The sequence below is a fragment of the Plenodomus lingam genome (assembly GCF_022343315.1).
Source record: "Plenodomus lingam strain CAN1 chromosome Unknown contig_11, whole genome shotgun sequence".
Classification (NCBI taxonomy): Eukaryota; Fungi; Ascomycota; class Dothideomycetes; order Pleosporales; family Leptosphaeriaceae; genus Plenodomus; species Plenodomus lingam.
This window is the reverse complement of record NW_027093929.1, coordinates 301,055-321,414: the sequence shown is the minus strand read 5'-3', so window position 1 is coordinate 321,414 and position 20,360 is coordinate 301,055. Positions and strand designations below refer to the sequence as shown.

The 20,360-nt window shown below is 47.1% G+C and overlaps 6 protein-coding genes across 6 annotated transcripts; 1 reads left to right on the top strand and 5 right to left on the bottom strand.

Moving 5' to 3' along the window:
- Positions 1 to 722: 722 nt before the first annotated feature.
- On the bottom strand, positions 723 to 3,812 carry IAQ61_000513 (uncharacterized protein; the record flags this gene model as incomplete). Its single annotated transcript, XM_066094704.1, has 2 exons — positions 723 to 3,220; positions 3,296 to 3,812. 2 exons carry the CDS (start codon positions 3,810 to 3,812, stop codon positions 723 to 725), a joined length of 3,015 nt encoding a protein of 1,004 aa, XP_065955012.1.
- A 306-nt stretch (positions 3,813 to 4,118) lies between these two features.
- Positions 4,119 to 4,382, bottom strand: IAQ61_000512 (uncharacterized protein; the record flags this gene model as incomplete). Its single annotated transcript, XM_066094703.1, has 1 exon — positions 4,119 to 4,382. The coding sequence occupies one exon, from the start codon at positions 4,380 to 4,382 to the stop codon at positions 4,119 to 4,121; it is 264 nt and encodes an 87-aa protein (XP_065955011.1).
- A 1,031-nt stretch (positions 4,383 to 5,413) lies between these two features.
- Positions 5,414 to 9,761, bottom strand: IAQ61_000511 (uncharacterized protein). The gene is made up of 5 exons (XM_003842818.2): positions 8,269 to 9,761; positions 7,963 to 8,221; positions 7,681 to 7,916; positions 6,773 to 7,632; positions 5,414 to 6,720 (listed from the first exon to the last, which is right to left on the bottom strand). The coding sequence occupies exons 1-5, from the start codon at positions 8,691 to 8,693 to the stop codon at positions 5,819 to 5,821; spliced, it is 2,682 nt and encodes an 893-aa protein (XP_003842866.1). The 5' UTR covers positions 8,694 to 9,761; the 3' UTR covers positions 5,414 to 5,818.
- IAQ61_000510 (uncharacterized protein) lies at positions 9,762 to 12,066 on the bottom strand. Its single transcript, XM_003842819.2, has 2 exons — positions 11,246 to 12,066; positions 9,762 to 11,192 (listed from the first exon to the last, which is right to left on the bottom strand). The coding sequence occupies exons 1-2, from the start codon at positions 11,992 to 11,994 to the stop codon at positions 9,890 to 9,892; spliced, it is 2,052 nt and encodes a 683-aa protein (XP_003842867.2). The 5' UTR covers positions 11,995 to 12,066; the 3' UTR covers positions 9,762 to 9,889.
- Positions 12,067 to 12,200: 134 nt separating this feature from the next.
- IAQ61_000509 (uncharacterized protein) lies at positions 12,201 to 14,979 on the top strand. The gene is made up of 2 exons (XM_003842820.2): positions 12,201 to 13,298; positions 13,349 to 14,979. Exons 1-2 carry the CDS (start codon positions 12,565 to 12,567, stop codon positions 14,904 to 14,906), a joined length of 2,292 nt encoding a protein of 763 aa, XP_003842868.1. The 5' UTR covers positions 12,201 to 12,564; the 3' UTR covers positions 14,907 to 14,979.
- Positions 14,980 to 15,392: 413 nt separating this feature from the next.
- IAQ61_000508 (uncharacterized protein) lies at positions 15,393 to 15,995 on the bottom strand (the record flags this gene model as incomplete). Its single annotated transcript, XM_066094702.1, has 2 exons — positions 15,393 to 15,837; positions 15,982 to 15,995. The coding sequence occupies 2 exons, from the start codon at positions 15,993 to 15,995 to the stop codon at positions 15,393 to 15,395; spliced, it is 459 nt and encodes a 152-aa protein (XP_065955010.1).
- Between the last annotated feature and the right edge of the window lie 4,365 nt (positions 15,996 to 20,360).

Below are 20,360 nucleotides of genomic sequence, written 5' to 3'. Positions count from 1 at the left end.
CAACACCGAGCTCACCATTCCCCCAAACCAAAGCACCAACAAGCCGTCACCACCCCAGCATCCCTTGACAGCAGCTGTGGCACTTGGAATCCCAGCGCGGCCTGAGAGACTGGGACTGGCGACTTCTGTGGTCGATAGAGTTGCCGGATTAGGAAGGTGAGTGGATGGACTACGTCAGTCATGGGATCTTGGAAAAGCTTGAGGTCTTGGGTTTGGAGGGCAGGGGTGGGGTGGGGTAGGTGAAGATTTTAGAGGAGGGAGGGGGGTTGGGGGCTGTGATGGGGTTTTGTTGTGCTGGGGTTGGGATTAGGGTTGGAGATGGGGGTTGAGGTTGATTGTTTTTTGGTAGGGAGAGGGGAATTAGGATATGTGGGATTGCTGTGGTTTATTTACATCGTGGATTCATGGATATCTTACAAACTCGTTAGATGAATGGTATAGGAAGGTAGTCAGGCCTTGCGGTGATGTTAGCATTCTGACGACCTGGGGTACCGGTAGGCTCTCACAAGGATGAAGCGAGTTCATGAGGGGATAAATCTAGATATCAAGTCTACAGTCCGATATTCGAGAATGCTATTATAGATAACGCTAAAGGAAGATGATTTATCCCATCTAAGAACCATGCCGGGAATCTTTATGCAGAAAAAAAAACGCCATCCATCAAAATATCCCCTAACCAAGCACCTTAGAACAAAAACGCCTCAAGTTATGCCCCTATCCGTCTACCAATCCAGCCCCCCAGCCCCCCTCTCCCCTCCCGCCAAGATCATACCCGCCCTACCCTTCTCCCCCAGCCCATTCTCCAAATGAGAAACCTGCTGCCCCTTCCTACCCTTCAACTGCAACCGCGCCAACTTCTTATCCAATTTGGCAAACGGATCCTCCGTCTCACTCTTCTTAATCACAAACTTGCTCGTCCCCAGCACAGCATCGAGTTCCTCCACACTCGGCAACTTGACATAGAGCCAGCCATCGCCACGCTCTTCAATGGGGAAGACTGCAATATTCACAGACTCGTCGTTGGCACACTTGCCTGCGTTGGTGCCGGAGAGCTCGTAGTTGCGCTTGTGATAGGGGCACGAAACCCAGAGTTTGTTGTTTGCGACGTCGTCGCCTATGAGGCCGTCGGAGAGGACAAAGGCCCGCTTGTGAGGACACATTTGCTGCGTGCAGTAGTATTTCCCTTTGACTTTGAAGACGGCGAGTTGGGTGTCGCCGCGCTTGATGGCCTTGCTGTCGCCCGTGTCTGTGTCTTTGAACTCGGCGGCCTGAACGAGGGGTTGCCATGATAGCTGTGTCCATTGGGTGCCGCGGAAGTCTTGGGTGACGGAGTCCTTGGGCCAGTACGAGGGGCGCTGTTGTCCGCGTTCATGGGTCGGCTCGATAGTGTCGTTGATGGTTTCGGTCGTGTTTGCGAATTGGCTGAACCAGGCACGCTTATTGGGATCTTTGAGGACTTCAGTCCACTCGCAGAAGAAGGTGCCAACGAGGTCTTCCATTTGCTTTTCGAGGTCAGCACAGATGCCAAGTTTGTCCTCGAGAATCACTTCTTGTAGGTATTTGATACCGCCTGGGAGATTCTCCATCCATCGTGCTGTCCGTTGGAGCTTGTCAGCTGTGCGGATGTAGAAGGATAGGTAACGGTCGAGGATAGGGACTACGTCATCTGGTGGCACGTCCTTGGCCAAGAGTTCAGAATGACGTGGTTTCGCGCCGCCGTTGCCGCCCACGAAGATGTTGAAGCCCTTTTCTGTCGCGATGAGACCAAAGTCCTTGTTTTGTGCTTCGGCGCACTCGCGCACACAGCCGGATACGCCACCCTTGATCTTGTGGGGCCCACGGATAGACTTGTATCGCTCCTCCAGGCGGACAGCCATACCCACACTATCACCAATACCAAATCGGCACCAGGTAGTCCCTACACACGACTTGACTGTCCGCAGAGACTTCGCGTAGGCGTGGCCAGACTCCATACCGCCGTCAATCAACTCTTGCCAGATATCAGGCAAATCCTGTTTCCGTGCGCCAAACATGTCGATCCGTTGGCCTCCTGTAATTTTTGTATAGAGATTGTATTTCTTCGCCACCGTGCCAATGATGATGAGCTTCTCTGGGGTGATTTCTCCACCAGATACACGGGGTACCACGGAGAATGTTCCATTGCGCTGGATATTGGCCAGGAACCTGTCGTTTGTTTCCTGGAGACCGCGCTTGTCCAGGTCTAGTAGATGCTTGTTGAATAATGAGGAGACTATGTTCGCAATTGTGGGCTTGCAAGCTTCGCACCCCAAAGAATTGGGTTCCTTTCCAGCCTCTCTCATTACCGACGCAAAGTCTTTGAGCTCCTTGACGTAGATGATGTTGAACAGATCGGCTCGTGAATACTCAAAGTGTGGACAGAGATGGTTCTTGACCTCATTGCCCATGGAAGTCATGGTCTTATTGAAGATCGTCTGCACGAGGGGCATGCAGCCACCACACCCAGTTCCAGCTTTTGTGCAGGACTTGACGTCCCCGATGCTCTTGCATGTTCCGTCCTTGACAGCGTTGACGACATCGCCTTTGGTCACGTTGTGACATGAGCATATTTGCGTGTCGTCTGTGAGATCAGAGCCGTCATCGTCGTCCCTTTGTGCGCCGACAATAAGCTCACTCGGTGGGACCTCGAGGGGCTTTTGGTTTTTGACCATTGGCACCAACTTGATGTAATCTTTCGTGTCACCAATCATCATACCGCCTAGCAAATACTTTCCATCCGTCGTGAAGAGATACTTCTTGTATACTTGTTTAAAGGGGTCCTTGTAGGTAAGGGCTTTTACAGGCGGCGGCGTAGATCCATTCGTCAGCTTATCCCTAGTCGTCGTGCCATTCGCCTCCTTGTCCGCCCGCGGCCGTCTAGGCAAATTCTTTGGGCCATCGCGATCAGCAAAGAAGTCACCAAAGCTAGCCACTTCGACACCCAGAAGCTTTAGCTTTGTACTCAAATCCGGGCTCTTGAACTTGCGTGGCGCATGTGCTTTGGCTTGTGTGAGGTTGAAGGCTAGGACGTCCGCCATTTCGACGCCAGGCGCGATGAGACCGAATGTCTGACCTTCCCAACTTGCACATTCACCAATGGCATAGATGTCTGGTGTCGAAGTTACGAGATCGCTGCCAACAATGATACCGCCTCCTCGGTCTGCACATTTGAGTCCTGCTTTTCGTGCTAATTCGTCGCGGGCTTCGATACCAATCTATCATGGTCAGTCGAGACTTGTGGGGAACCAGTTGCATGCACTTACAGCGAAGCATATACACGAACACTCCATCTGCTCACCATCCTCAAACACAACGCCCTTGACTGCATTTTCCTCATCAGTCAAGATCTTGCCAACCCTTTTGCTGAGCATGACATCCAAGCCTAATTCCCGTACTTGCTCAACAACCATACCGCCAGCATCACTGTCCAGTTGCCTCGACAGTACCCATCGATTGCGCTCAATGAGTTTGACCTGACCGAAATCTTGAAGATCCATCATCGCATGCGCTGCTTCTAGACCTAGCAGACCACCTCCGACAACGGTGCCAGTCGTGCCCTTGCGTGTCGCTGAGAATTCGATGAGTCGTTGCAAATCCTCGATTGTGCGGTAGACGAATACACCCTTTGCATCGTGTCCAGGTGTGTGTCGTGGCAGAAGGGCATTGGATCCTGTTGCCAGCACGAGGATGTCATAGGAAACGGCTTGGCCCGACGATGTTTTGACGGTTTTGTTTTCCGAGTCGATCTCGGTAACAAGTGTGTTGAGGTGGTAGTGTAGTGAGTCTTCTGGCATTGATGAGTACTATGATGCAGTTAGCAAGTTGCCTTGGACAAAACTGTAGGTCTTCTGCTCACCCATTCCTGAGGGTTCAGATACAAGTTCTCGACCTGGCGATGTTGAAAGAAACTCGTCAATCCGACACGGTTATATGCCAGATGTGGTTCTTCGCCAATGACGATGATATCATATTCTCTTCGCTTGATGTCGTATTTCATCAATTTCTCACTTCGCCTTGTCAGCTCGGATCCAGCGATACTTTCAATCCTTGTCCCAATTTATTTTCTTTTGCAGACTGTAACACTCGCACCAAGGCTAAACTTACATGAATGCTACACCAACCATGCCCAATCCCACAACAACAACCCGTCTTCGCGGATGTGAATTATTCAGTTCGCCTTTCTTCTCCAACTCGGCTACTTTTTCTGGTAACCTATTGGCTTCCGGGTCATTCCACTCTGTATTCGAGATGTTGCCATCCTTGGAACCCCATGTTGCTTGGACGTGGCGTTCGCCGGGTGGTGAATATGATTCGCCCGAAACTGGCTCGATGCCTTGGGTCAGAAGTGGTAGTGTGGCGGCCATTATGTTCGCGATGTGACGTGCTCACAAGGAGCTGTTATTTGAGTTGAGGAGCAATACGCAGTGCGATTATATAGTCTAGTCTTGATGGCATTTAAAGGCTTCGATTCAGGAAAGCATGGGCAATGAACCGCTGGTAGGAACCAATTGCACCGATCTGAGCAACCACACAGAAGGACAAAGAGATAGGGAATGTGACTCGTAGTAAAAGAGAGAGAGAGAGAGAGAGAGAGAGGTTAACGAAGAATACAAGAGGCAACTTAGGCCAACGCCTCCATCACCTCAGGACAAAATACCAATGCCCGAATACCAGAATCGCATCAACCCACTATCTGATAGGCCCAGGCCCATGGTACCGATACCTACCTTCTCGCACCCAATCTGACGTTTGTCGAGACCAAACAACTCCGTGGGACAACCCCAGCCTGATAATGCCGCAATGGTCCACCCTCGAGCACGCATTCTCCCGAGCGCCACTCGACAAAGCAAAGACAAGTTAGAGTATACTATAGCCCCTCCATCCTATGACATGTCCCGCGGTGTTTACGGAAATGCATAGTCCGCGGTAGCTATCAGCCTACTGGTACAATGTGCGTTCCGTAATCCAGCCTGGATCTCCCGGACCACAAGAATAGCCGAACCTGGAATCATGGGGCTGCTGTTTTTACCCATGCATATCCATGCCTTCTCAACGCGTTGGGCGAATGGTTTGATTGAGAGCGCGGTTTGTTCTCCACGGAGAAAGAGTCGGAAGAAAGAAAGAGAGGATGGGTGGAGTGGGAGAAGATGTTGGGGACATGTCCTTATCGCGACCACGGCGGCTTGGCGCAAGGGTTTAGATACCGGTGTGCGCCAGGGTCCAAGGGGTTTCTTATCAGAGTGGTCTGTGCGGGAGGTTGGCGGCGGAGATGCGAGGTGGTGAAGTTTGGTTCTCCGAGTTCAATGTTAGCAGGCTTGGTGGAGTGACTGAGAATGAGTCTGCTATGGCCGAGTGTTGAATCAATCAATAGGTACCGGCACCGGTAGGTAGGTGATTGAGGGCAGGGTACGTCCTGCTGACAATGGGAACCACAGTCATGACAAAGACGAAGGAGAGTGACGGGCTCATGCGACGTCAGTGGCAGTAGCAGTGTGATATGTCCCAAGCATCTTTTGGTAGATTATCAACAATATCTGCCCACGTAGAGAATTGGGCTTGAAGCAATCTCAAAAGACTACGAGACCGAGTGGAACTTGAGAGAAACTCAAACACCTATGGATTCCCAGGGATATAGACATGGAAAATACCTTCAAGTAGACAACAGCTGTCCCTCGCCATTCTTGTACCATATCATAGAAAACCCATAGCTGGTTATAAGTCTCCCCTAAATAAAGAAGCCAAGTACGAGTCAAAGACCCCAACCCTATATACACATTCTTCGTCATACAACTCCGCATCTTCAGAAGAAAATCACATCGTCATCCCTCCACCCCATCCCCGCAAGTAATCCCTTGACACTTCTCTCCAACGCCTCCGGCCCACAAACCAACACCAACCCGTCCTCCTCTGTCCCACAAAACTCCTTCAACAATTCCTCTCCAATTCTCCCCCTTCGCCCCGTCCATCCTTCTGCCGCTTGCGTAAGTGTATGAACCAGCGTACACCTCTCTCCATTCTCCTCTGCGAACCGATCGAGATCCTCTCTACACAGAATATCCTCCTCCAGCCTGTTTCCATTCAGAACAGTGCAGTGCGTGCTATCGGCCGAATCCTGCAGAATGGCGCGCAAGACCTGGTAAATGGGCGTTATGCCACTGCCACCGCAAATCATCTTCATACTCCTCACCCTTCTCTCGTTCCCATTGATAGAGCACACGCCCTTGCCTAGGTATTCAAATTTGCCAATCGGGCCCTTCATGTCCACCCAATGCCCACAGGGAATGCTGTCCAGTGCCTTGGTCATCTTTCCGCCCTCCCGCCCAGGCGCGTCCGCATAAATCTTGATCAACACATCGCAGAACCCCTGCTCGCTTATCTGAGAAATCGGGGTATAAGAGCGAATAATAGCCTCGCGTGTTACCGGGTCGCGCAACCGAATCATCAAATGCTGGCCTGTTGGCAGACCGAGCGTCTGCGAAGCGTGATCCAGCTTGAAGCGGAAGATTCTAGTATCCCATGAGACTTTTGTCTTGGAAGAAAGTAGCGCTTTGGACCAGGTGCGTGAATCTAGAAAGGTCGGGCGAAGACTGGATGAGGATGCTTGCTTCGAGGTTGGTTCCTCCAAGGAAAGTTGTTTGGAGGCAGTAGGGGAGAGGGTGCCGATGTGGTAAGCTGGCATCATTGCTTTTGCGGTTTCGCTATCTGGATTTTTTACATCAGTGAAGTCTTGTTGATGCAAACAGGAAAGACCTACGGATGGCCATGAATTCATCTGAAGCATCGAGACCGGCTGCGCTGATGATGCTTTGTGCACCGCCTGGGTGTCCCTCGAGGAAGGAAGTGCCATCGTACACTTCGTCGTTGACCACAAACCAAGGATATTCCGCACTTTCATGCCATTTTAATTCATCGAGCTCAACAATCCTGTTTACACCGTCTTTCGTCATCTTGATCTCTTTGACTTCTTCAACGGCAGTATTTTCAAGCTCTTGACCCTCAATCTGCTCACCCCATTGCCCATTGGTCAGATTGCCGCCAGCCTTCTTAACGCGTTCCATCCAGCCACCAGGTATCAACGCTGGTTGTGTTGGATGCTCGAAACGCAGGACATCGCCCTCGTGGTGTATCGTTATCCGGTACCATGGGTTGTTCATCATGCCGAGTACACTCCAGTACATATCACGCGGCTGTATACACATGGCCTCATCCATTGCTCTGACAAGAATGTCATTTGCATCCCTCAGCTCTGCCGTTGCTATATCGAGGTTCCAGAAACACCAGCAGAAGCTAGTCTCACGCCAGTCCATATCCAAACGCGCACCGAACAATTCGCGGCCTTCGAAGTCTCGATATTTATCTTCTGCGTAATCGATGTTGGCTAATCGCCAGTTTTTGCCTTTGTTCAATGATACTTCGCATCTCGTGATGCGGCGACCACCACCACTGTAGGCGTATCCTCGGACGTTATATGAATTTTCTGCTGATGCAAGCACGACCTTCTCTTCATGTGCTGGGAACGCAATTGCTGAGTTGGGACTGAGGTCGTAGATTGCATATCTTTCGTCCATCCACCACTTTGGGTTCTTTGCAGCTTCATCAGGGTCGACCATTGTACTGTAATACATTAAAATCACGGTTGGGTAGCGCGATAGAATCACTTACGGCAAGACCCGGTTATCGTAAATATGATACCAATTGTCACTCGGTTCAGCCGTGACGATCAGCTTTTTCAGCCACTTGACGCTTCGACCCCCAATCTGTCCGGGGACCACGGCTCTCAATGGCTTTCCGTGATCTAAACTCAAATTTTCACCATTCATCTTGTGTGCGAGCATGATGCCACGATTTGGATCCATGACCCAGTTCAACTTCACAGATGTGCCATAGTATCCATTGGGCTGTCGTAGTCAGCAAGGCAGGGTGGTGGTACGCAAATCAACTTACCAGCTTGTCAGCGCCTTCCATACACACATACTTTGCTTTCCTTAGCGGCTTCGCTCGTTCTATAACATCCTTCATAACGACGCCAGTAAAGAGTGCTGTTGATACACCAGCCGCACCCCACGAGAAACCCTTGCTCTTTCGTACTACATTTTGTTCCTTTCGCCTGTTACCTGCACAGACAAGGGTGACGGGATATGTCACATTCTCATACTCCTCTAGTAATTGTCGCAAGGTGATTTTGAGCGGGTTTGCAACCATCCTATAAACCTGTCAGAAATCAAACATGATCTCAAGCAATCAGCATACCCTTCGATCGAAAATTCCCAGTCCAAGCATTCCTCATCTTGGACCTCAGGGACAGCCCCATGGTTTCGAACGTAGAATAGTTCCGGGCTGGTGAGAAAGCCCTCGTTGTACAGGTCGGTGAGCGGTGGTTCTGTGTTAAATGGATGGACCCCGGTCAGGCGGATGAGTCGTGGATCTCTTGGGACATGTGCATCTGGTGTTGGTTTATCGATGTCTAGGACCTGCGGCTTGGGATTTGCTGGTGGAGGCAAAGGGAAGTCAGGCTCGGCTGGCGTAGAGGTAATAGACTTAGGGTCATCGCCGTTGACGGTCTCTGGCGGAGATGGTGGTAACTGTGTGCTTCGGGGACCAGCATGTGATTCTATTGGTAGTCTTGGGGATGATGGGAGAGGCACCACCGCTGGCTGTTGTGTGGTGACACTCATGATGTGAGACTATGAAGAGGCGAGCAGCAACAGCCAATGCAGGTGGATAAATGGTTCCACAAGACTCCAAAGGAAAAGACAAGGTGCGCTCCAGTGTGTTAGCAATGCGCAGCGATGCAGACAGACGATTTGACAAGGCTGTAAGCACTCTGGATTTTCAAAGAGAGCTCGAATCATAGAAGAGCGAGATGGGGCAGATCAGCACAAGAACGCAGACTGTCAATAAACCCAAGTCCGCCCGACTGTAGTGGGCTTTGAGTACATCAGCGCTTCTGCACTGACTACCGGTACCTACGCAGAGTGAACGTTGCGGAGATAGTGTTTAGTGAATTCACTCTGGCTACGGTAGTGGTCCATGCCTCGATCCCTCCCATCCGCGGAAACCCAGATTCAATCTGTGGAGAAAGCGTCCATTTCCGGGCTTCGTCCTCCCTCCCACTCCCATCGTATTTCCGGACTTCGACAGTCGCATATGTCGAAATGTTGATATGCGGGCTTATCTTGGGCGCTGATTCGGGAATAGCGTCTGATATGGGTACAGTCGACAAATTGTGTTTAGTTTGCGGCCAAGACCGCCTTGTCTCTTGGACTTGGATGCGCTTCACACCACAGCCTCAGTGTGTGGGGGCATGCAACAAAACGATGTCCATGACTTTCCTCCAGTGGAAATACTTTGACTGACTGCGCAGGAAATGGGCCCCGGCTACAGCTTTGCAACAGCATCCTCATCTTCTTGGGCCGGCCCCACAGGTCTTTCCAAGCATCTCAGCAGTGCCACGGAGAAAGGGTAGAGGATTGCGACTTTTACCCAGCACTACGAGATAGGCTCCGACCGAATTCAAAAAGATGGCGTGCAGTTGAAAGATAAGATTGGCAAATGTCGCGTCGCGCTCAAGAGGGCTGTCGTCGTTGACCAAGGTTGGCGTTGCTGAGGTTTCTCCGCGGGAGCGTCAAGTGGGTCGGTCCATCGGTCCCCTTTTGTCCCGGGAACTCTAGCAGCTTGCCTTGCCTTCAGTCCATAGACGTGGTTTAGTGCCCCAGCCCTTGCTACAACATTTGATTGACATTGATCACATCGACGACTTGTTCTGTCTGATTTTGTACATACTTGCTGTATAATCTATATTCTCTCTGATCGCGATGAGGATATAAGTTGATAACCTTGTGCAGCGTTGCGGCACCTCTCCTTTGAGATTTCAGGGGTTTAATGGGCCAACTTGCACTTGGCCTTGCAGTTTCTGGTGCAAAGACTCTGCACGCTCTTTTGTGCGCTTAGCTACCCTCTGCTTCGTGCTCGCCTTGTCAAATCGACCCTTGACACCATGCTTGATACGCGTGATCATGTCTCCCGCTTTGCCTTTGCTGAGGTCGCTAGGCTTCAAAGCATCTTCTTTTGGTCGAAATTTGTTAAGGAAATCCACTTGAGCTTGTGATGCAGGCCCTCTTCTCCAGGCTTGGTTCTTGTAGATCCACATGTGCTCGAAAGCGTCGGCAGCGTACGTGTCAGCAGCATGCACCACGTGCTCAAATGACTCTCCTTCAGCGATGGTGCGGGGTGTACCATAAGGACTTTTGACCTTCTTGTCCGCGGGCAGTTTCCAGTAATACTTGGCCCTGAAACATCCCTCGGACTTGTCAGACGGTTCAATGATCAGATAGTTGCCGTTGTTGCCCGTCAGAACATATTTGCCGTCTCCCACGCCAACCCATGCATTCTGGCTCAGGTTGCGAATATACTGATCGCCAGTCCCATCGGCTATCAGATCGTGAACAGAGTCGTAGTCAGTGAAGGTCACTGTGCCAGGCAGCTTTGTGGCTATTGTTTTCTGCTTTACTGCTGCAGCTTGCGCCTCACGTTGCTTTTCTGACTCTCTCCGTTCCTTGAGCTCCGTCATTTTCTTCATGTCCGCCAGGTCGACAATCTCAGCAGGATCAAGACCAAAGAGTGTCGGTGTTGACACGACCCCTGTGCTCAGCGCAGCCACCATGTCGATGACATGACAATTCTCCTTGTCCTTGTGCAAACGCATACCACGGCCAATCATCTGGACCAACAGATTTCTAGACTTGGTGGGGCGAGCAAGCAACACACAGTCGATATTTGGAATATCTGTTCCTTCCGTAAAGACGCCACAATTGAGCAGTACAGGAAACTCTCCTCTTCGGAACGCTTCGATTCTAGCACTTCGAATCTTGGCAGGCGTATCGCCAGTGACGAACTGGGCATCCACACCACATGCACGAAAATTATTGGTGAGGTTGGTGACATGGCTTAGATCTACACAAAAAACGAGAGTCGAGTTGCGACCCTTGGCCTTGGCTGACCAGGTTCTGATGACAAGATCGTTGGTTTCGTTGGTATTGATAGCCTGGGACAAGGCGGCCGTCTGGAAGTCACCATTGGCGCCAGTGCTCACTTTGGTCAAATCAGCCTTGATCTCCACCGTTGTGAAAAGGACATCGGTAAGCCAATTCTCTTCGATCATGTCGACGTAGTCACTTTGAAAGATCAGCGCCATGCCAGGTGTAGTATACGGAATCAGACTGCTCACCGATGATATACAATGTGGTCGATGACAGTCCCAAGTCTCTTGCCATCGAAACGTGAAAGAGTAGCTGAGACACCGACCAGGGCTGGGACGGTGACTCCAGTCCAGTCGGCAACATGCCTCAGACCAAAGTGCTCGAGCACATCCAAGTAGGTTTGGCCGACAATGTGATGTGCCTCGTCTACAAGGACGAGCTTGTACCTCGATGGGTCGAATTTTGCCAGTCGATCACCGGAAGTGATGCTCTGGATAGAGGCGACTGTTATGTCAGCGGCGCCCGAAGCATGCACCTTGCCCATCTCGATGTCGACATGTTTGTCTGGGTATGCGTAGGCGCAGTGACGCGCCGCCTGCTCGACTAGTTCGCGGCGGTGGGCCAAAATGAGTGTCTGCGAGGCATTGCCTACAGCGGGGACGCGGTCGATGAGATGAGTGAAGATGACGGTCTTGCCAGACCCCGTGGCCAGTGAAACACCCAGACGCTTATGGCCAGCCTCAAGGTAGGAGAGTACGGCTTGGATGCATTCTTCCTGGTACTCACGCAATGTGATGGATGACGGCGGTGGGGATGGTGGTGGTCTTGGTTTTGGTGGTGGTATTGGTGGTGAGGGGGCAACTGCGACAGGCGGCGGGGAGGAGGGGGATCTTCGATGTAGTCTGGACGCCTGTCTTGTTGGTGTTGTGCAGCTGGGCACACGGCCTGCACCGGTCAACAGTCTCAGCGCCAGCCCATGAGGCGAATAGCGAAACATAAGAGACGCGACGGGAGCCCGAGGAAAGGAAGAAGCTGCCCAAAAGCCCTCTCGAAGGTGTCGCGAAGTCACGACTCCAAGACACCAACCAATGTTTGCTGCATTGCCTGTGTGGCATGGATGGATGCGGCTGTGTTGTCTTGGCGTTATCTATTTATAAATAACGGGCATCAACGACAAGGTCCCGACGTTACCACGTTGCCACGCTGCCACTAAATACTACAATAGATTTGCATATCCAAGTGTTACAGGTGTTAAGACTACCCTACGCAGGTGTTAAGACTACCCTACGCACATTGATGAGATGCCGAACAGGACAGACTCAAAACTGCTCATCACGTGCGATTGGGTGTGTGTTAGAAAACATAAATAACACCCAATGACGACAACGTACGGTATCTAGATAACGCGTCAGCCCCACCAAAAAAGTTTGGCTTCTGGCATTGCATTGCTTCAACGCTCCCTACTCATGCTCACATTCACCATGAATAGCGCGAACACACCGAGGATAATGCTATCGCCGTTACTCTGCCAGGGTAATCAGACAACAGAGTTATTTGCTCGTCCGCCATGAGCTCTGCGTCTGAATATAACGACGCCGAATCGACCCTTGATTCTTCCAGCGATGTCGAGCAAGAGCTGCCCTCACGACCCTCTTCTCGTCGCCCTCGTCGCCAGTCGCGCACGCCCTTGACTCCCCAAAAGCGTCGCCGTCTAGAATCCGTGGACCCTTCTCGGATCCGTAATTACTACTTTGAGGGCAAATACAACGACGCTTACCGCCTACTTTACAACGAACATGTGCATCGCGCCGCCGCCCGCTTGGAACCGCTTGACACCGCACGATACTACTCCATGCAAATAGGCGCGTCTACATGGTCAGCCAGCGAGCTATCGGTCTTCTTTGCCGCCCTGGAGCGGCTCGGCAAGGCTGATGCGCCGGGCATCGCAAAGGCGGTCGGCGCCAAAACCATACCAGAGATACAGGAACTACTCCTCTTGCTCCATGACGCTGCAATCAAGCAAGGTGGTACCAAGGTGACGCTCCGAGACGTTCCAGCGGCGATTGAACTGGGGGAGGATTGCAATAGACGGCTCGACACACTCGCAGAGGCCTTGGCCTGGTATCAGGAGATGCATGAGGCGAGCCAGGAGCAGTCCAAGTTTGGTCAATACTGGCTCATCACATCCGATATAGCTGGGCATATCGAAAGCGCTTTGGAATCAAACCGTTCAAGAGCAGCTTCCTCTGTTCCACCAAGTGGAGCCGAGACAACGCGCAGAGGAGGCAAGGTGATACCTGGGTATGGCCCCAATTCTTTCTTTGGCAATCATCTATTGATCCTACTTACAGCGCATGTATATCTTGTAAGCTGCACAAACAAAAGTGCGATCGGGGTACACCATGTAGCAATTGTGTTCGCCGCAAGCTGGACGAGTGTGTCTATCCGAAGCTTCGCGCACAGCCCGGCCTGCCTGATACGGAAAATGGCAAAGGACAACCGGATACTATTCAAGATCCCGATGCAGTCATCTCAGCAATTCCGGAAGCCCAACTCCTGCGCGCTGATATGATGCTGACTTTATCGCGAACTCTCTTCATGAACCGATCGCCGACTATACCCTCGCCCTGGCCTCATTGGTCTGAGATAGCGTCAGATTTTGCAACGGAACCTGCCATCTACCGCAGTGCCTTCAATGATCTCCATACTTTGGTCGTATCTGTGACAAAACGGCTGATGCAAACTGCCATTACACAAGCTACATCGCGTCTCCGATCACAACGTCGTCGTACAAAGAAAGGCATGGTTCCTCTAGTGAAACGCAGGGACGTGTTTTCTGCTCTTGAGATTGTCGGCATGAAGAGAAATGGAGACGAGCGTTGGCGGGGTGTCGCAAGGAGATGTGCCCTACGTGTCGTACGGGGTAGACCGGAGCGGGTCGGTGGCCGTAGTGCCAAAGGTGAGATATCTTGGGATGAAGTAGAAAGGATCATGGCGCCAGAAAGTCCCAGATTTGCAGAGCCTGGTGCTACCGACACAGAAGGCTCTGAAGGGCCATCTACATCATTCAAACGCAGGGCTATGCGAAGTGGAACCCCGCTTCCCATGGAGCGACTTGCTCTGTACGATTCACAAAGTGAATCAGACGATGAAGATTTTGATGCTGGCTCAGATGTGTCGATGCTTGATGATCACGCGCCAACTTTTGCACGTCAGTCCACTCAGCCCAGGGATATACACGGCAGATATGCAAGCGTAGCGCCCACAGCAGGTGAGGGGCAGCCTGAAAGGAAATACAAGAGTCTTGAACAATTTGATCAGGACGTGAGTCGTCGTGAAGAGCGTGCACTTCGGTTGACGCTCAATATCCAAGCCCTTAGCGAAGACGAGCAAGAGATTGGTACTGGAGCTGTAGAAGAAGACAGCATTGGATGCACGGAGGAGGTGGTAACTGATGCTGACGGGTGGCGATTGTGGACCGAGTATCGTGCCGAATGGGAAGAGTTTGAAGATCCTGTGCCACGAGCACATTTTGCGGCAAATCGAAATCCAGCTCCTGCAACATCTCACATAGCCATGGTGTTATCAACTCAGCCTGAGGTAGTTTCCGACGACTACAGCCATGGGAACCGTTCCTCCTCAGACGATGGCATAGCACGACGTAGGCCAAAGCCAGTGCAGAGTATTGAATTGCGAACCCAAAATCCCCGCGCTTATGCAGCGCTTCAAGAACGCGCTGCGATGATGACGGACACTCTGGAAAGCGAGGAGGGTTTCGATGAAAATAACAGCAGCGACATTGAGCTCGAAGCTGAACATCCCTCACATTCGATTGAAGTTGTGGAAGATACACGCCGAGCACGGGATCGGGATGAGTCGATGGACTGGGACACTTATATGGACGTATAGGTAAACTTGTGGATAATACGCAGTTTAGTACAAGTACAATCTACTAGCCACTAAAACCTTATTTGCACTTTCCTGCCTTCGATATCCGCCATATATGTCTCACAAAGAGGTGGCGTAGGAGTCTTTACTTATGCCTCATTTTATGCGTGCGACAGAAGGAATGCCTACTCTTTAATCGTGGTAAGTTAAGCTTAGGAGCAAAGGATACCTATGATGCAGATAGAAAAACGGAGCTTCGCTTAACTGAAGAACAGTAAAAATGGGAGAAGGCTAGACCTTCAGTTGCATTCTTTTCTCATCTAGTAAATACCTACCAGATCTTCCTGTCCTTCCGAACTTGCGCCGATTCAATCCCAAAAGCATTTCTTAAGCCTACTACCACGCCTTTCATTTTTGGCACATTCTGTTACAGCGCACAGGATCTATCCGTAGTTTGTGTCCTAGTCGCAATCACGAGTCGGTTTAAGAACCTATTTGTAGTTAGTCTTATGTTCCTAGGAGGAAATGTGCTCTTACGTAAACAACCCATATATGGTCTTGGCTACTAGTACCGGTCCATAACTCCAATCCTGGCTCATCCTTGAATTCTGAATATTGAATGCCAGGCAACCATTCCCGATAGTTATGCGCTGTGACTGTGCAAGTGCACAAAAGAGCTCGTAGATGGTTAGGATTCGGGCAGGGAGGACATTCGGCTTCTGCTGTCATATGGTGACCCCAAGCATTATTACGCCGTAGACTATACCTAACCAAGGCATCCTTTATGACATCGCATGCCTTCAAAGCTTCATCCACTGTTGGACATTTGCCGTAGTTGTAGCTAATTTCTCCAGAAATTGAGGCCTCTCTACAAGCTGTAATTGAAGGGATAAAGAGAGCAAGTAGGGTTAAGATCGTGTAGGGGGATGATAGCATTTTAGCAACAAGGTAGCTATAGATCGTAGAAGTATGTAAGTGGTGATAAGGTTGTTGAATTCGTGGTACGAGCTTAGTGATAGAGTGAAAAGTAGATTGTTGTATTGTAATTATAAGGTCCAAGGATAGAGCTTAGATTTATAGCACTTGAGCGTAATACCGAAATTGCCCCATTGAACTTGAGCGTAATAGGCAAATGCTATTCAACCTGGTCACAGTAAGCTATATAACCTGGTCACTAGGGTGGCAAATAGGTATAGGTTAGGTATAGATTAGGTATAGGTTAGGTCTGCTAACGTTAGACCACTAAGCGCTACCCTAACCTAAGTAAAGATTTTCGCACAGGCCATAGGCTTAGTCTTAGGTAGGGTGGTGAATGGGTATAGGTTGGGTTAGGGTTGGGTCTGCTTATGTCAGACCCTGAACCCTACCCTAACCTAACCACAGATTTTAGCACGGGCTATTAGCTTAGATTAGGTTTAGCTTGCACAGGCTATAGGCTTAGGGTAGGGTTAGGTCGCATAGACCTTAGGCTTAGGTTAGGTCTTACGTAAGTAGGTTAGGGTTACAAGTTATCTATAATAATAGGGCAGAATTGTTTGCCTATTATTCTATGCTAAGTTAACCCTAATACTAGCCTAACTTATAGATATATATAGAGAGTAGCTTACCTATATTAAGATAGGTATATTCTTCTTATCCTTTTATATAAGACCTATAGGTAGGCTAGTAAATCTAGGTTAGTGTACACTAGCTATAGTACTAGGTTAGGTTTAGGTTATATAGACCTAGTGCTTAGGTTAGGTTTAGGTTATATAGGCTACAGGCTTAGGTTAGGTTTAGGTTATATACGCTATAGGCTTAGGTTAGGGTTAGGTTATATAGACCTAGTAGTTAGGTTAGGTCTTATATAAGTAGATATTAGTTAAGGTTATATAGGTAGTATATAGGTTATAGCTATTCTTATAGTTACATATAAAATATACTATATATAAAACTTTAAAATAGTAGTATATCTTTTTATTATAGCTATTAATTATAGTAATATTGTAGCTTTTAATATTTATATAGTAGAGGTTTAGTACACTCCTCTACTAATAGAGGTGTAATATATTGTTATGGACTGGCCTTAAGGGAGAATGCAATAAGCGTTGATAATAGTATTTAGTATCTTAAAGGAGAGGTAAGCCCTTAGCGCCTTTTTATAGGTGTGTAATGTGTTCGCTTAGTAGTAGTGTTAGACTTAGTCCGTCTTGTGTTAGACCCAGGCTTGGGCATAAGCCTAAGCCCTTTACATACCCCTAACCTTCCCTATAAGCTATTATAAAATTAACTTTTTAGGGGTCTAAGGTTATATCTTTATCCTCTATAATCTATATTAGGCTTTATTACTATATATATAGGTTTTATTATTATATCTTTATATTTTTTCCTAATTTATAATAGGCCTATATATTAAGTAGTACACCCTTATAGCGTCTATACGCTTATTTTAGCACCCTACTATAAAAGTTCTAATATAGCTCTCCTACCCTACTATAAATTTCCTAAACTTACTTTAATATATAATAGATTTTCCCTACTAATTAGCCTTCTCTTTACTCTTACTCTATTAATCTAGCCTCTATTATAACAACTTAGGTAGGTAGGGCATCTAGAAGGTATCCTATACAACTTAAAGGCATATAGGAGTGCGCGTCTATATAGAAAAGGATAAGATTCCTACACCTATAGGTCTTATACAAAAGGACAAGAAGAACATACCTATCCTAACTATAGGTGAGCTGTTCTCTATATATATTAGTAAGTTAGGCCTTTATTAGGCCTAACTTAGTATAGAATAATAGGCAGGTAATTCTACCTTATTATTACACTACCCCCTCCTATAGAGAAAGGATAGTCCCTATCCTTAGGATTAGGTTTAGATCCCTTATTAAAGAAGAGCTTTTTGCAAAATAAATCTACCTTTACCTCTACCTTTACCTTTACTTCTTCTTCCTAGGGTATAGACCCCTATCCCTAGCCTGTATATAACTAGCCCTCTACCTACTAACTTTCTTATTCCTATATCCCCTATTTTTTAATTATTTAACCTAATCTATCTAAAATCTAGTAAGTATTTAATCTATATAATTAAATAGTTGCTAATCTAAATTAGAACCTTTAGCTATGCTAGTACTAGTACTACTAGGAGTCCTCCCTATCGCTTATCGCGCTCTCTATATAAGGGCAGTTAGGGCTCTAGCTAGGGGTAGGTTTAATGTGCAAATTTGGATCACTAAGGTTAGGAATGATTTGGGAGATAGATTATTAGATTATATCTACTACGATTAGACTTATATATATAGAGCTTTAGCTACCCTTACTAGAAGGTGAATAATTAGTAAACCTTCCTTACTAGAGCTCCTGCTTTTTATTAGGCACTTAGTAGTAAGCTGGCAGTTGATTAGATAGTGGGTTATATAGGGGTATTAATTGGGATTAATTAAATTAAGATGCTCTGTGATCTAGTTAATATCCCTCCTGCAACACTTACTTAATCTATATTACTAACTACCTTAGATAACTCTTAGGTGTCCTCTAAGGCTATATATAAGATTATTATAGAGCCCTATACTAGTAGTATAGCTAATATACTAAGTTATAGCAAGGTAATCCTTTTCCTTTACTAGTATATCCTTTGCTAGTACTTATAGATCTTAGTAAAAATAATCCTTTACTACTAACCTTACTATTCTACTTACTATCTAATTTACTACTAGTTTTAGAATCACTTTTAGTATAAATTTTAGGGTAGGTGTTAGCGTGTTAATTAGTCTAGTAGTTAGCGTTGCTCGCGATATAACTAGGAGGCATACTAGTTTTTATCGCAAACTAAGAATAGGGCAAAAGTAAACACTATTACCCTACCCTAATAAGTTAATATATATAGTGGGATATTAATAAGATATTATATTGCGACACACCCCCTAGTTAAGCAGAGGTGTAGATGCTTAGCTAAAGAAGCGCAATCTTTGTTGTGGTTGTTGTTAAGTAGTATTGTGGCGTTAATCTAGGAGATGTAACAAGGCTAGGCTAAAAATAGCTAGCGCTTACTAGATGCCTAGGCTAGACTTAAACAAGGTTTATAGGTTAGCACTAGGGTCTAGCACTATTATCTATTAAGATATATATATTATACTATACAAGGATTACTTAGCTTAAGTATTCTTATGCGTACCTTTTAGACTATAGCTGAATTAGTATAGATAGGGGAGATAACGTAGTATTTATTTTATAGGCAGGGCGCCTACCTTATTACAGGAGAAATATTAACCCTATTAAGTAGTATAGCTAGGCGCCTCTAGAGGCTTACTAATTAGGACCTCTTAAATTATAGTATTCTAACACCGCGATTTAAACCCACGTCCTCTATAATTTTTAACCACGCTCTACTAATACGTATTAAAATATAGTAATAATACTACTACGCTAACTAGGCTTATAACTGTTACAAACTAAGAATAGGGTAAAAGTAAATACTATTACCCTACCCTAATAAGTTAATATATATAGTGGGATATTAATAAGATATTGTATTGCGATAGTTTTCATATCTAGCCTGTTAGATTATTTTAGCTATAGGCTTGCGTGCTATCTATAATTAGGTATTTAGGGATAGCGCTAGCTAACTATTACAAGTTATTAGCGTTATACTCTTCTAATAGTATAGGTAGTTTAAAACTTACTTTTACCCTATTCTTGCCCTAGTTTAACTTTAAAGTAGTCTCCCTCTTAGTAGCTATTATAGAAGTTATTAACTATAGACTTAAACTTATAAGTATTTAATACTAGTTCTCCTATATAGTGTATAAAGATCTAGTTATTATATATACTAGTAAGATCTATAGTAACGTGCGTAAATAATATCTAGTCTAGATATTACAAGGTTATAAGCTTATTACGTAGTTACTATATTATAGGTTAGTATACACAGCGTATAGTGTAACATCCTGCTTTATTTCTATTAGGTTTAACAAATCTAATATTAGTAGTGCGTAGATAGGGAATTGTTAGGACATAGGGCTCTGCTAACCCTGCTAACCTAAGTTTACGCTAGAGTGGCCTAAGCAAGATAGATTATATAATTATAGGCAGTATAAATACTAATATAAATTAATATATATAGTATTAATTTGTTTAATATTAAATTATTTCCTTTTATCCTAATCTACTACTAAACCTCTATCCCTTACTATAAATTCTTATATTTAAATAAATCTACCTAATCTAATAGAATATTTACTAGCTAAGTAGTATATTATATCCTATAACTCTAATAGATGCTAGCTTCCTGCTAGTAACTCCTAGTAATTACTTACTAGTAGACCTTACGCGAGATGCTACCCTAAGTATTACTAGAAGTAATAATAGCCTAACTTGGGGTAGAATAGGCTATAGTGTCCTAGTATAACCTATAGCACGCTTAGTAACACTATACCTATAATAGAGGGAGCAAGCGAACTCCTTAGAGGCTACTAAGGCTACGTTAGTAATAGA